The sequence below is a fragment of the Gymnoscopelus microlampas genome (genome assembly GCF_963454915.1).
Source record: "Gymnoscopelus microlampas genome assembly, chromosome: 4".
In the NCBI taxonomy this organism is placed as follows: Eukaryota; Metazoa; Chordata; class Actinopteri; order Myctophiformes; family Myctophidae; genus Gymnoscopelus; species Gymnoscopelus microlampas.
This window is the reverse complement of record NC_139941.1, coordinates 11,142,091-11,155,175: the sequence shown is the minus strand read 5'-3', so window position 1 is coordinate 11,155,175 and position 13,085 is coordinate 11,142,091. Positions and strand designations below refer to the sequence as shown.

Below are 13,085 nucleotides of genomic sequence, written 5' to 3'. Positions count from 1 at the left end.
GGGAGTTACAGTATGTATGATTATGGTTTTGCTGGACTAGGAGGCCAGCCTAATAGAACTTGCATGTCTTTGACTGACATGTCTTTGACTTGGCCAATGCTCCAACCCTTAACCTTACAAAACCTATGCCTAAACCGAACTATAATCCTAACCTTAACCTCACAAAAACAATGCCTAAACCTAACACCACAGTAACCAAAAACAACAATTTGTCATGACATGCTGTGGAGTAAACAAAAGAAAAATCTCACACAGAGTGGGATTTGAACCCATGACTTGGGAACATGAAATTGGCTTCTTAACACAGCATGCTACCAAGCTTGCTGTTCAACCCATTGTTTAGGATGTTATTTGAAGCTGTATCCAATGATAGTTTGTCACTTATTTGGCCATACCCACTCCAACACGTCACTTTTGCACCCAAACTCATCACATATTGCGTCATTTTCCCTTTCAAATTAATCGCTATAGCACTACTATTTGTGAAAATGTGTTGGCATGACAGTCACAGTATACTACCAACTACTCATAACTTCTGAACCAAAATGTGTACATCCAAGGTGGGGGGGTTCTATTATACTCCCAGGCTAATATAATCCCTTCCACTGTTTCTTTCTATCTTTATTTTGTATTATGTATCACGTCTTATTTTGGTATTAAAAAAAAATAACATCCCGTTCACATACTGCAAACTACGCATGCTCTCTTTGTTTCTCCCTTGACAGTTCACAGGGCTGAGGTGTGTGTGTTGGGTTTAAACTCAACTAATGATGGCAAAGATTGGCTCGTGGCTGGGCTGAGAGCTCCGTCTTCTGATGAAGTCCATAGTGTCATCATCATACACTATGGTGAGTCTGAAGACTCAGCACCTCTTCAGACACCACCAGACTCCACCTCACACACTTGCACTTCATTGTCCTTGTATCTATTCTTGATTGCTAGTTTACTATGCTGGTATATATTGGTCAATTGTTTTCATGTTTGGTACCTTAGATTTGTTTACATTTTTTCTTGATCACAAATGTTAAGAATGTAATTTAGATGCATGTTGTTTAGACAGAGGCTAAGTTAATTGTTTACCTGGTATCCGCATGTTTCTTCAAGGCACTACTTTGCGTGACTATTTACCTTGTTTATTGCCTAGAGCTCATGCATATTCAGATTCTACTTATTCAGATTTTGCACTTGTAAGTCGCTCTGGATAAAAGTGTCTGCTAATTGCTAATTGTAGATTAACAGTGTTTGGTTTTATGCGTATTCAAAGCGTTAGTCAAATCACCTCACATCATTTTGAAAGTATGATGTGGTTAGAGGAACTAATTTGCGGACTGAAAAGCATTTCCAGAGAAAGGTTGGGGCTGCTGGCCAAACCCGGAGATGCTGCCTGGTTGCTGTCCAAAACCTGGAGCCTGCTGGGCTAGGCCACCAAATGAGGGAGTGCTCTGATTGGCTAGAGAGCCAAAGGAGAGGCCACTGAGAGACGTGGCAAAGCCAAAACCTCCTGTGTTTGCAGCTGCTGCTGTGCCTACTCCAAACGCCATACCAGCTGCGGATCCCATGGTGTTACTGAAGGCGGGACTTGAACCAAATCTGGTTCCGCCTCCAAATGCTGGAGAACCCCCAAAGGAAGCTGTGCTGCTGCCAAAACCACTTGGTTTTACAGGAGTAGAGAAGGAGCCAAACCCCTGGGATGCTACACTCCCTGCTCCTGTGCTGAATGTTCCACTAGGCTTCTCGCCAAAGGAGGTCTGTCCAAACCCAAACGTTTTAGTGCCGCTGTTTCCAAACAGGCTTGTGGCACCAGGACTAGTCTGACTTGACAGAGTGGTACCAAATGGGTTCTTTTTGGCTGCATCTTCACTGGCTTTACCACCCAGGCCACTGAAAAACCCAAACTCACCAGCAGAAGGGCCTGTTTCATTTGCTGAGTTTGAACCAAATAGACTGTCTCCACATGATGGCTGCTGTCCAAATACACTCCCACCAGACTGTTGGCTGATCACAGATGAAGTGTTAGGCCTGCCAAAAGTTGGGGACTGTCCAAAGCTAGTTCCGGAAGGTGAGGTTGTGGTGGTGTTAATACCAAAGACAGACCCTTGTCCAAAACCGGTACTCTGCTGTCCAAAGGCTGGTGTAGAACTATGCAAGCCAAAACCGGTAGATGAGGTTGTGGTGGTGTTACTGCCAAACACAGACACTTTTCCGAAACCGGTGCTCTTCTGTCCAAAGACTGGGATAGAACTTTGACCAAAACGTCCTGTTCCAGTAGTGCTGGCAGTAGTGCTGGTACCAAAGGAGATAGGGCTGGCAATGCTTGCTGTGGGAGCTCCAAATATACTGCCACTACCTCCTGTGGTGGGACAACTGGAACTCACTCCAAACGCTGCTGACTGGCCAAATGAAAAGCTTGCTACTTCTGGAACAGGCTTGCAAAAAACAAATGGAGGGGAAACTGTGTTCATAAGTGGTGTGGCCCCTATAGTGCTGCTGCTTGTTGTTGCGGGGGAGGGCTGAGTGAAGCTTGAACCTGGTTTGTCAGAACTCAGGGACTGGAAGGCTGGTGGGGCTGGCAGGACAAGAGCCTCCACAAAAGGAGTGGCTGTTGTTGGCAGTGCCACAGGAGCAGGGATATTCTCTGGGGTGGGTTCTGCTGTAGCAGTTAAAGAACAACCCTCTGGTGGAGGGGATGCTTCAGCTGGTGCAGCAAGGACTGGAGTGGGTGTAGTTGAAGAGAAGCCTTTGCTGTTGCTCAGTAAAGCAGCTATGCTGTATGGGGCCACAGATGTATCATGTTTGGGGACTCCACTAAATATGTAACCTGCCTGTTGAGCAGACACACTTTCTGTGGATGTCTTTGTGATATCTTGGGTAGTGTTTTGTTGGTTGGTGGTCACTGTTGCAAAGTGATGTGTGGAATTATTGACAGTGGACAATAGCATGGGAGGTCCTTTGTCCTTGAGCTCTTCAACTTGAACTACTTGAGAAACAGTCTTCAGAGTGGACTCTGTCAGGGAGGCACTGATAAGTGGCTTATGGCTGGCCATTTGTCTACGCAGAGCAGCTGTGGCTGCAGCTTGCTGAGCGGGAATGGTGACAGGTTCAGCCTTCTTGGTCACCTCAGCAGCCAGGGAGCCCATGGTGTTACTGAAGGAGTGATTTGAATCTAATGGGACTGCACCGTTAAATGCAGGTGAGAAGACTGGGGCCCTGACAAAACCACTTGGTTTTGCGGGTGTAGAGAAGGAGCCAAACCCCTGGGATGCTACACTCCCTCTGTCTGTGCTGATTGTTCCACTAGGCTTCTCCTCACCAGAGGTCTGTCCAAACCCAAATGTCTTGGAACTACTGTTTCCAAGAAGGCTTGTGGCGCCAGACTGACTTGACTGACCAAATGGCACTGGGGATGCAGTGGTACCAAGTGGGCTCTTTATGGCCGCATCTTCAATGGGTTTACCACCCAGGCCACTGAAAATCCCACCAGCAGAAGGGCATGCAGTGTTTGCTGAGTCTGAACCAAATAGACTGTCTGCAGGTGATGACTGCTGCTGTCCAACGTTACTCCCCTCTCTGGACTCCTCTCTTTCTTCCTCACACACCAGGTTGGTCGGGTGTACGCCCAGGGATTGTGACGAGGATTGTGTGAAGCTCACAACTTTCAAGTCTTCACAGCTTTTAGAGGAGAGGAAGGCAGAGCGATTCAGGTTGGCTGGTGCAGTGGAGTGAACTCGAAGAATTCGATTAGAGAGAAAGTTATGCAGCTGGGACTGTCTTGCAGAGGATATCTTCACTGGGGATTTGGTGGTGCTTTTTGGAGGGGTAACATCCAGTTTGAAGTTCAGGAGGGCATCCTTCAAGCTCTCTAGCTCATTGTCCAATCCAGCAGGTGTATCTGCGGTCATCCGTCTCTGTGGTTCTGGTGTGTCAGTGATCTGAGTTGAGGTTGTGTTGTAGAGGTGCAGAGAGCTGAGTTCCTTGGTCAGCTGATCCAGTCTGCTCTTCTGCTGACTAATGATGTACAAGTTGTTTTTCAGTGTGGTGAAGAGAGTCTCGCGTCCTGGGAGCACCATATCTTTCTGTTTTTTCTTTTTCTCCAGGTGTTTCTCCCATTCCAAATCCAGGACATCATTGACATCCTCCACAGCAAACACGACAGACTGGTACAGCCTGCGGATTTCCTTAAGCTGCTCTTCACTACGAGGATCAAGAGGTTTCTTGCACAGAAGTTGCAGGTAGTTTCTATCTTTGCCAAGCTTAATTTGGGACTTGGCATCCACTGCCCCTGCAAAGCCCTCGAGCAAGTTGGTCTTAAGTGTGCCAATGTCCCTGTGGATAGACTCTGTGGTCTCCTTGATTTCAAGCGTGAATACATGGAGGTCTTTTAATTCCTTCCTCAGCTCCCTCATCTCCTCAGTGGTGCCCACCTCAAAATCAGCCGTGGCACTGCGTATCTTTAAGTCATCCAACTCTTTCTGAAAGTGTCTAATCTCTTCCAGTGTGCCCAACATAATGGGATCAGAGTCTTCTTTCAGTTGAAGCTGTTTCTCCAGGGCCTCAACACTAAGGACTGGCTGAGCGGCAGTGGCAGTGGACTGGGGAGATGGGGACGGTTTCTGGTCCACAGTGGTGTTTATGTTGGTTGGGAGTGGGGGCACTACTGTGTTTGTCATGTCAGGGGGCTTGGAAAATGAGGGAGCAGGAATTGTCAGACTACTGGGCTCAGAGAATGCCAACTTGGGAGGTTTTAAGGTAGAAGCCTGGGAAGTTTGTGCTGGGGTGTCCACTGATAAAAACGTCTGAAGAGCTGCAGCAGACTCGGGTTTGTCACTCCGTGCCGTGATTGGGGGGGCAGGATGTACCAGTGAAGCAGGTGGTACATCAGTTTCAAGTTTGGCTGAACAAATTGGCTGCAGAAAAATGGAATGGCTTGCAGCAGAAGATGTGGAACACTGCAAGGACAAGGGTGAGTGTTTGGTGCCTAGACTAGAGGGCATGCCAAGTTTGAACAATGATGTTGATGCCGATGCAGATGAATGTCCCAGGGCAGACAGCTGACTGTTTTTAGGTGGAGTTAGAGTCCAAGGGCCTTCACAGGGAATTCTCTCTCCCTCTAAGGGCATGGTGACAGGGGCAGATACCAGTTGCTCAGGTTTCTTCAGGTTGATTAAGGTGAATGGACAAAGCACACCATCTGTGGACAGGACCAGCATGACAGGGGCTGGGGGCAATATTTTCTCCTCGCTGATCTTTATTTCGAGCTTGCTGGTTCGGTCTATTGCTACGCCAAGTGGGAGAGTGATGTCATTGTCCGACTCAGGCAGCTCCGCCCTGCTGGCATCCCCCAGAATCCATACCTCCCAGCTGGTCTTGTCCTCCTGCAAAGCAATAATGCCGACTTCCATGGAGGCTGCCGATGCAGCAAAAACAACGTCCCAGTCCTCTACTTGGCTGAGGAAGTAGTGGTGCTGTCTCTGAGTACAGGTGCCATACACCAAGTCATTGAAGTTCACGTAGCGGTCAGTGCTTCTCTCTTCCTTTTTAGGAAGGCTGATCACCACCAGCTTGGGAGGGGTGGAAGGGGAGCCATCAGCTGCAGCGTACACCACTGCAAACAAGTATGTTCTCAGCCACAGCACGTCCAAAGCTTTGAACGGGTTGTCAGAGTAGAAGCTTGGACAGGGAATAACTTTCTTTTGCTCCAGTGATGGCGAATACTGGATGACTGTGCCGTTTCTTTTCCCAGCAGCCACTTGTTTCCCCTTGGGACTCCAGCAAACACATGTAACACCATTTGAAGCAGGTAGCCGGTAGGCCTCTGTAACACTGTCTGTAATCTCCAAAATACACATGCTACCATCAGACAGACAGAGAGCCAGCGTGGATGCCTGGACAGGGTTCCACTTCAGGTCCTGCACACAGATGTGTGGGTCAACTTGTGGCCTTATACATGCAAAAGGTAACTTATTTTTGTTGGCTTTGTTCAGGAAGGCACAGGTGTCATAGAAGTTAATCAACAGCCCCTCCTCAGTCACGCCACACACTGACAGGGTCCGATAATCACTGCTGAGGGCCACATGATGCATGGACATCTGCACATCCAATTCCACTATCCCCTTCAGCCCTTCTATGATAACGTTGGAGTTGCCATCAAGCACATCCACGGCGAGAATGTCTGAAGTCCAGTAGACTTTCAGCATTTTGTTTAGACCAACAAATGTTAGTCCAAATTTATTTGAGAGGGCAAGCAAGCTAGATCTATATTTTGGCAAATCTGCAGGCTTGTCAAAAACTCTTAATTTCTTCATCTGACGAAACTGAAAATCATCCACTTCCCTCTCCGTGGGAGAGCTCGGAGAGTCACTCATATTAAACTTCTAACCCCCGTCTCCCAGCTTGTTTAAATGATGATTTATTTGTCACGCTGCACGTTTATGGCACTGAAATGTGTTGCAAAAAGTAGTTCTCCCTGTCACCTGTCACTGCCACTCTCTCTGTCTCTTATGGCTCTGTCTTGCAGATGTGTTAACTTCAGACAAAGTCAACATCTACAGGCAATCTTCACTTATAAACCAGAGCTAGAGAGTGTTATTTGTTGTGTGTGACATCACAAATGACACATTCCCAAGTGTGCCCCTAACGATGCAGATTTGCACAGGCACCCATGCAGCAGTTAGCCTGGGTACCAGAAATATCTTAGCCTGAAGGCTAGACAAATCTGCTATTATTCTTCATCGCAAACTAGACTTTGTCACATTGCATTGTACAATGTATTTGTTCTGGTCATCTCACATAGCAATTCCACCAGTAACCATGGCACTAGATGTGGACAACCATTCAGAAGTTTGTTTTAAATGTTGTGAATGAAATTATTTGACTGAAGTGGAAAGCCCTTAGGATCGGTAGCCCCAAATGAACATCATCGCAACAATTGCAACCATGAGAGATTTGGCAGGAGCCACGACTTCTGCATGACTCCTGCACTAATTGGCGTTGTTGGCAACTGTGTGTGGTGTCACACGCAACACTCCGTCTCCATTCTGGTCAGCCTATATAAATTGCTGAAGACAGCTCCACACGTCTTTGTCGAAGAGAACAACAGAGTAGGTGGAGAGAAAGTGGCTGGAGGACAAGAGGGGAAGAAAACAGCAGGAATCACACAAGTATAATAAGAGTATAGCAGTTGCAGTGATGAGCACTAACGAGTGTTTTGGATGTGGCCAAACGGGTCACTGGGTTAATGACTGTCCCACTCCAAACCTGTCGACGAAGTCGAGGGACAGCCGACAAGGTCGAGGGAAATACTATGAAAAAATAATAAGTAGTAGAAGTAAGTTCTGTTATCGCTGTGGTGTACCAGGACATGTCTCCAGGGACTGCGAGAAAACTGAAGATGCCTGTTATAACTGTGGCATGTCAGGTCATATTTTCAAGGATTGTAAGGAACCCAAAAAGGAGAGGGAGCAGGTTTGCTACTCCTGTGGAGGATTTGGACACATCCAGTCTGGATGTGAGAAGGTCTGTTATAACTGTGGCATGTCAGGTCATATTTTCAAGGATTGTAAGGAACCCAAAAAGGAGAGGGAGCAGGTTTGCTACTCCTGTGGAGGATTTGGACACATCCAGTCTGGATGTGAGAAGGTCAAATGTTACAGGTGTGGAGAGATTGGTCATGTGGCGGTTAAATGCAGCAAGGTAACTGAGGCATAGAGTTAACTGCACGTACTCCTACGGACTCCTACGGCACCCGTCAGCAGGGACAAAGTCTCTACGTCCTACTCCTGGTGAGCCAGTAGGGTACAACAGCAGTGTATGTGGGGAGAAATTAATCAGCATGAAGACTAAATGAGGGAGGAAAGAAAGATGTAAAAAGATGTAAAATGCAACAAAAAAATGCGGAAAAAAAGACATTGTAAGAAATGCAAGAAAGGGGGATATTTACTCCCGACACATAAAAATGGGTCACGACTCGACCGCTGATTGGTGACTGGAAATCAATTGCCATACATTTCAATGAAGCTGCTCACTCTGAGTTCATACTCTCTTCCGGGTTTGGGCGGTCTGGTTTGATGACGTCATGGGGCCCATTCGCATGCGCAGTATACTACCTCTGCGCGCAGAGGCCATTTTTTAATTTACTTTAATTTGATATCGAAGTCAATGGCAGTGTGATCGGGCTGAAACCTTGCCCAAATATGGAGTTATCACCGTGTCCACAGGAAGTCTGAGATCCACATGGGAGTCACGCCATTATTAATTCAATTAAATAGAATAGTATAGGTTGCCTCAAGACACCTTGACATAAAAGCAGAGAGCCAACGTTCCCCCCCGAGCAAGAATTTGGCGACAGTGGCAAGAACTCCTCTAGCCAGGCTCTATCTAGGGTGGGTACTCCGTAGCAGAGGGGAAGAATAGTGAGGGAAAGACGGGGTTCAAGATGACAACAACAAAATCATAACTGCAGCAGCGAGAAAACATAACGAACAAAACACAAACGGCCTACGTGATATCGGACCAAAGGTACAGAGAAAGCAAATATTCAATGGGGTGTGCCAATGTTATCATTTTCAACCCCAGAAAAGGAAACCACGTCGTCACGCTCATGTCACTATGACTCAGCCATAACCATATAAGGAGTTGCCAATGCAAATCAATTCAAACAAATCAGTCAGCTCCATACAGCCCGAAAGGGGCTGTGCCAATATATGGGCATATACTGATGACATCGGTGATCTCCATATATGGGCAAAGAAGGGACTGTCAGATACAGAGATCTCCATATATGGGCATATTGGTAGGACCAGCGGTGCAACGTAGGTGTGAGGGCTGCATAGCGGCCCGAACCTCTAGTCTCCAAAAATAGCAGCAAACAACATAAGAACAGAGATGTGAATAAATTGTCTTATTATTGTTCCCTATCACAAGCAACAACTGTACTGCATGTAAACATAAAAAGGGTTATTATGTTTCATTTAAATGCTCCATTCCTCTCTATGTATATTCCAGGAACCCCAAGTGAACCCATATACTTGGAGCACAATGGCCTATAAGGCACAATGAGCTCCTTTCTTTAAGATATGGTGATGCCTGCTGACCATTAAGGGCATTAGGTTGAGGAGATTTTTTTTTTCCTATTCTGTTTTACAGGGAGTGCAGAGAAGCAATCATATCTCAAATCTGGTGGTTCCCAGCTTTTTCTGGATCAGGACCCGCTTGAAAATCTTGAAAGCGTTCGTGGCCCACCCATCTGATCACTGAAAGGTAGCTGATAGGCTGTCGTGTTAAGATGTGCGGGCTGTGGGCCCTGCATGCATTTTCTGATTTTTAGCCGCATGCTGAAAAGCATAGCGGCTCTATATTCAGTCTGACTCTGACCCGACAGATTTCCGACATGTTTGCAACACTTTTTTTGCGTGATTGGCTGTCGTTTAAGCCAATGGGATACTTTCCCATACTCTGAACGGGCGCCCTCGTCCTCCCAAGCTATGGGACTAGACACGCCTCTCTCAGTGGATTCGTCTGAGCGCTAGCCGAATTTGGCTAATAGTTAGCTTGTATGCTTGTATGATGTTACTAACTGTTTTTAGCCAAACGCGGTAATGTCCACTCTCCATTAGTTCTCGACGCAAGTTGCGTTATTAATCCCGTAATTTTCATGTATTGTACATCCCAAAATCAAATGTATTAACCATGTGAGAGAGAGTAAAAAAAAAAGCGATTCTGGGCAAGGTAAACAGAACACTCGCCCCAAAACACACTCACCCCCATTCATTTCGCGGACAGAGGCCGCCGGATTAGACCCGGGCGAGTGTGTTTGGGGACGAGCGTTCTTGTAATCCATTGCCGCATATGTAGCCATGGTTCACATTCATGTTTCAGGGCTACTGCCTACCGCATGATGCATCCATATCAAGGGCCCTTTTAATACAAAAACCCACGGCAATTTCGGTCTACAGTACACCAGCCTTCAACAATAGTGTACATTCAGTGGTCAGGTTCGTTCAGAAATCAATTGAAGAACGCAGGAGCGAGTTTTCCATATATAGCAAGCCACGCGCGAGAACGTGCATACACGCAGTACACTACACATGTGTCGTTGTTGACGTTTTCAGATGGTTTTAATTTGAAGGTATAACAGGCTGTTCAATGTGTTTTTGTGAGTTACGATAACTGACCGGCGTGCTCTATGCCGTCGTGTTTTGTTAAGTTACACAAGTGGCAGAAACGGTGCTTTCTGATTTTCACAATACAATGTAATCCACCCGCGTTTAGTTCAGTATTATAAAAGTGTTCACCCAACGCGTGTAAACTTAAGCTAATAGGTTAACAACAGTCTCGAGTCGGTCTCAAACAGTCGGGAGGGGGGAGACAAAGACTCGGTCGAGAGAGGCAGAGAAATGCAGACGATGCATCTCATTGCACAGGGTGTTCACTCTCCATTCCGACATCTCACCACTCCGACTAGTGGCTTCCGCGTGCGGTTAGGGTTAGGGTTAGGGTTAGGTATAGGGTTCGTCAACGTCGGAAAGGCGACATGTCGGAAAGGAGAAATGCACCCATTGCACAGAGGTGCGTGAGCAAGATAAGGATTTAACTTCATTTAAATCAGCACAGTGTAAGCACAGTGTAAGTTAATGTCCGCTGCCGTCAGCGCCATCTTCATAATAGATAAATATATATTCAGAACAGAATAATAATATTAAAAATATTTAATAAAACAAAATATCGAAAATCTTCTTTTCTTTTTTTTCGGGTTTTGGGCCTAACATGATGGCAATAGTCGGGTTCGGGCCGAGCCCCGGGCCGGCCCAGTCGGGCCCAGTTAGGGCCGAGCCTTCATTTTCAGGCCCGTTGAGAACTCTATAAATGATTAGCAGCCTTAAAGCTACTATTTGAATACTATTATTATTTTGCCTATAGGCCTACTGTGTGGCTCGCTGTGCATCACTCTGATTGCATCTTTCATTCATTCTGCAACGTGTTAATTGTCCATCACCTGACAACCATTAGCTGTCTTTTGTCATCTTAATTTCTTTATAGTTAAATGTTGTGTTGTTGACAAGATTGGGGCCAAAAAAGCCTGCCGCATGCGGCTTTATTATGACTTGTCATTCTTGTTATTATAATGATCAATGGCACCAATGTAGTATACTTTAAGTGGTTAGTTATTGGGTATCACCATGAAAACATATTTACCATGTCTTCTTTTTTACAATGTTTTCCACAATAGTGTTTTGTCAATTATTTGGGGGTCCATTCTCAATATCTTCATGGCCCACACGTCGGGAATCATTGCTGTAAATCGGCTTCGTGGTCGCACTACAACAGACTGCTTCACGTTTTGGTCTATTACTCTTGAACCATAGGTTGTATATTCCAAATAGTTTTTTTTTACCAGGTTGCTTTTTCCTCATTGGCTGGTCCTTTAGCCAATGAGGGCTCAATGTCCTCTCAGAATATGGGATCTAAAGACGACCCACAATACTATGTTCGGCCATTGTATGTAACTCTATGGTAAGTGGCGCTGTTGCTCAATGTCCTCTCAGAATATGGGATCTAAAAACGTTGCCATGTTTAGTGAAAGAAATAAGCAACCATATGGGATCTAAAAACGTTGCCATGTTTAGTGAGAGAAATAAGCAACCTGGTATAATATATATATTTTTTTCATTCTGTTAGGGGGAGAGGTGTTTGCTGAATATTTTCATCTTTTGGCTGGTCAAAAGATGAAATGGCGAGAGAGTATGTTTTGCAACCTGTCCATCCGTGTGTCCGTGTGTGTGCCCTTCTGTCTGTGAACAGCTAATCTCCGGCACCGTTGGCCCGGTCACTGAGAAACTGTGCATTCAGAACCTTTGCCAAGCATTTTTCACATCTGCCTTTTAGAGCGCCACCAGGAGGCCGATTGTGCAAAACTCATTTTTGGATATTACTCCTACAGATTCTGTCAAAAAAACACGCAAATCGGTACACAGTGTCTCTATAGTCATGTGATCAACACAGATCTGTCCGATTTTTCATATTCCATCCTAATTGGTTAACATTGGCTTCCAAAATTTGCAGGAGAGGTCCGTTTTGAACAAAATGCCTCAAATCATGAAGAGTTTGAACCAGCCTGTTTTGTTTGTCCTGGTATGGTTACAAATAGGGGTTCCCACTCAAAATGGGTTAACACGCCACAGAGGCATGGAAGGTAAGTGAGAATGCGATACTTCACCTTTTAGAATTTCGAGAACAAATAATCTTCAGAGTGGTCTTGAACCACACATTAATTAATTACTTGGGCATATCTGATTCAGAGTGAAGATCTTACAAAAGGTGGATTTGAAACAACTACCGTATCTTAACACTGTACAACCATGGTTCCTGCTAAATCAGTTCTCTTGCAGGCTCAGTGAAGAATTCGAGCCAGGCACAAACCCTGATCTCACGGACACGTGGAGATTATCAGATTTAAATGCAGAGTTTCTGCCTTTCAAGTTATGCATCTTAACTACAACATGGTTCCCCCTAAATCAGTTATCTTGCACGCTGTTCAAGCGTTCAAAGGCATATTAAGAGACCTTAAAAAGTATCAACCATGGTGGAGCAGTGGTTAAGATTACAGGCCTTGCACACAGATGGTCCTGAGTTCAAAAGCAGCAAGGACATCTTTCCAACTTTTACCTGGGGCTTTTACCTTTATCTAATATTTTAGTGAATACCACGCAAGTTAACAGAATAATAAGAACCTCTGTGGTGCAGTGGTTTAGATACTGGGCTTGCAACCAGAAGGTTCCCGGTTCAAATTCAACCAGGACATTTTTTCCCAACTTTTATCTGACTCTTGTGGTCTGTATCTAATCTTTCAGTGAACAGCCTGCAAGAGACCAGAGAAACTATGAACCATGGTGGAGCAGTGGATAGGATACAGGCCTTGCACACAAAATGTTCTGAGTTCAAAACCAACAAGGAATATTTTCCAACTTTTACGTGACTGTTTCACCTTTATCTAACCTTTCAATGAAGAACATGCAAGTGAACAGCATTAGGATGAATTACAGTGGTGCAGTGATTGAGATACAGGGCTTATAACCAGAAGGTTGCTTGTT

At 45.5% G+C, this 13,085-nt stretch overlaps 1 protein-coding gene across 1 annotated transcript; it reads right to left on the bottom strand.

The window, feature by feature from the left end:
• Positions 1-1,316: 1,316 nt before the first annotated feature.
• On the bottom strand, positions 1,317-6,362 carry LOC311043944 (nuclear pore complex protein Nup214-like; the record flags this gene model as incomplete). Its single annotated transcript, XM_084055367.1, has 1 exon — positions 1,317-6,362. One exon carries the CDS (start codon positions 6,360-6,362, stop codon positions 1,317-1,319), a length of 5,046 nt encoding a protein of 1,681 aa, XP_083911493.1.
• Between the last annotated feature and the right edge of the window lie 6,723 nt (positions 6,363-13,085).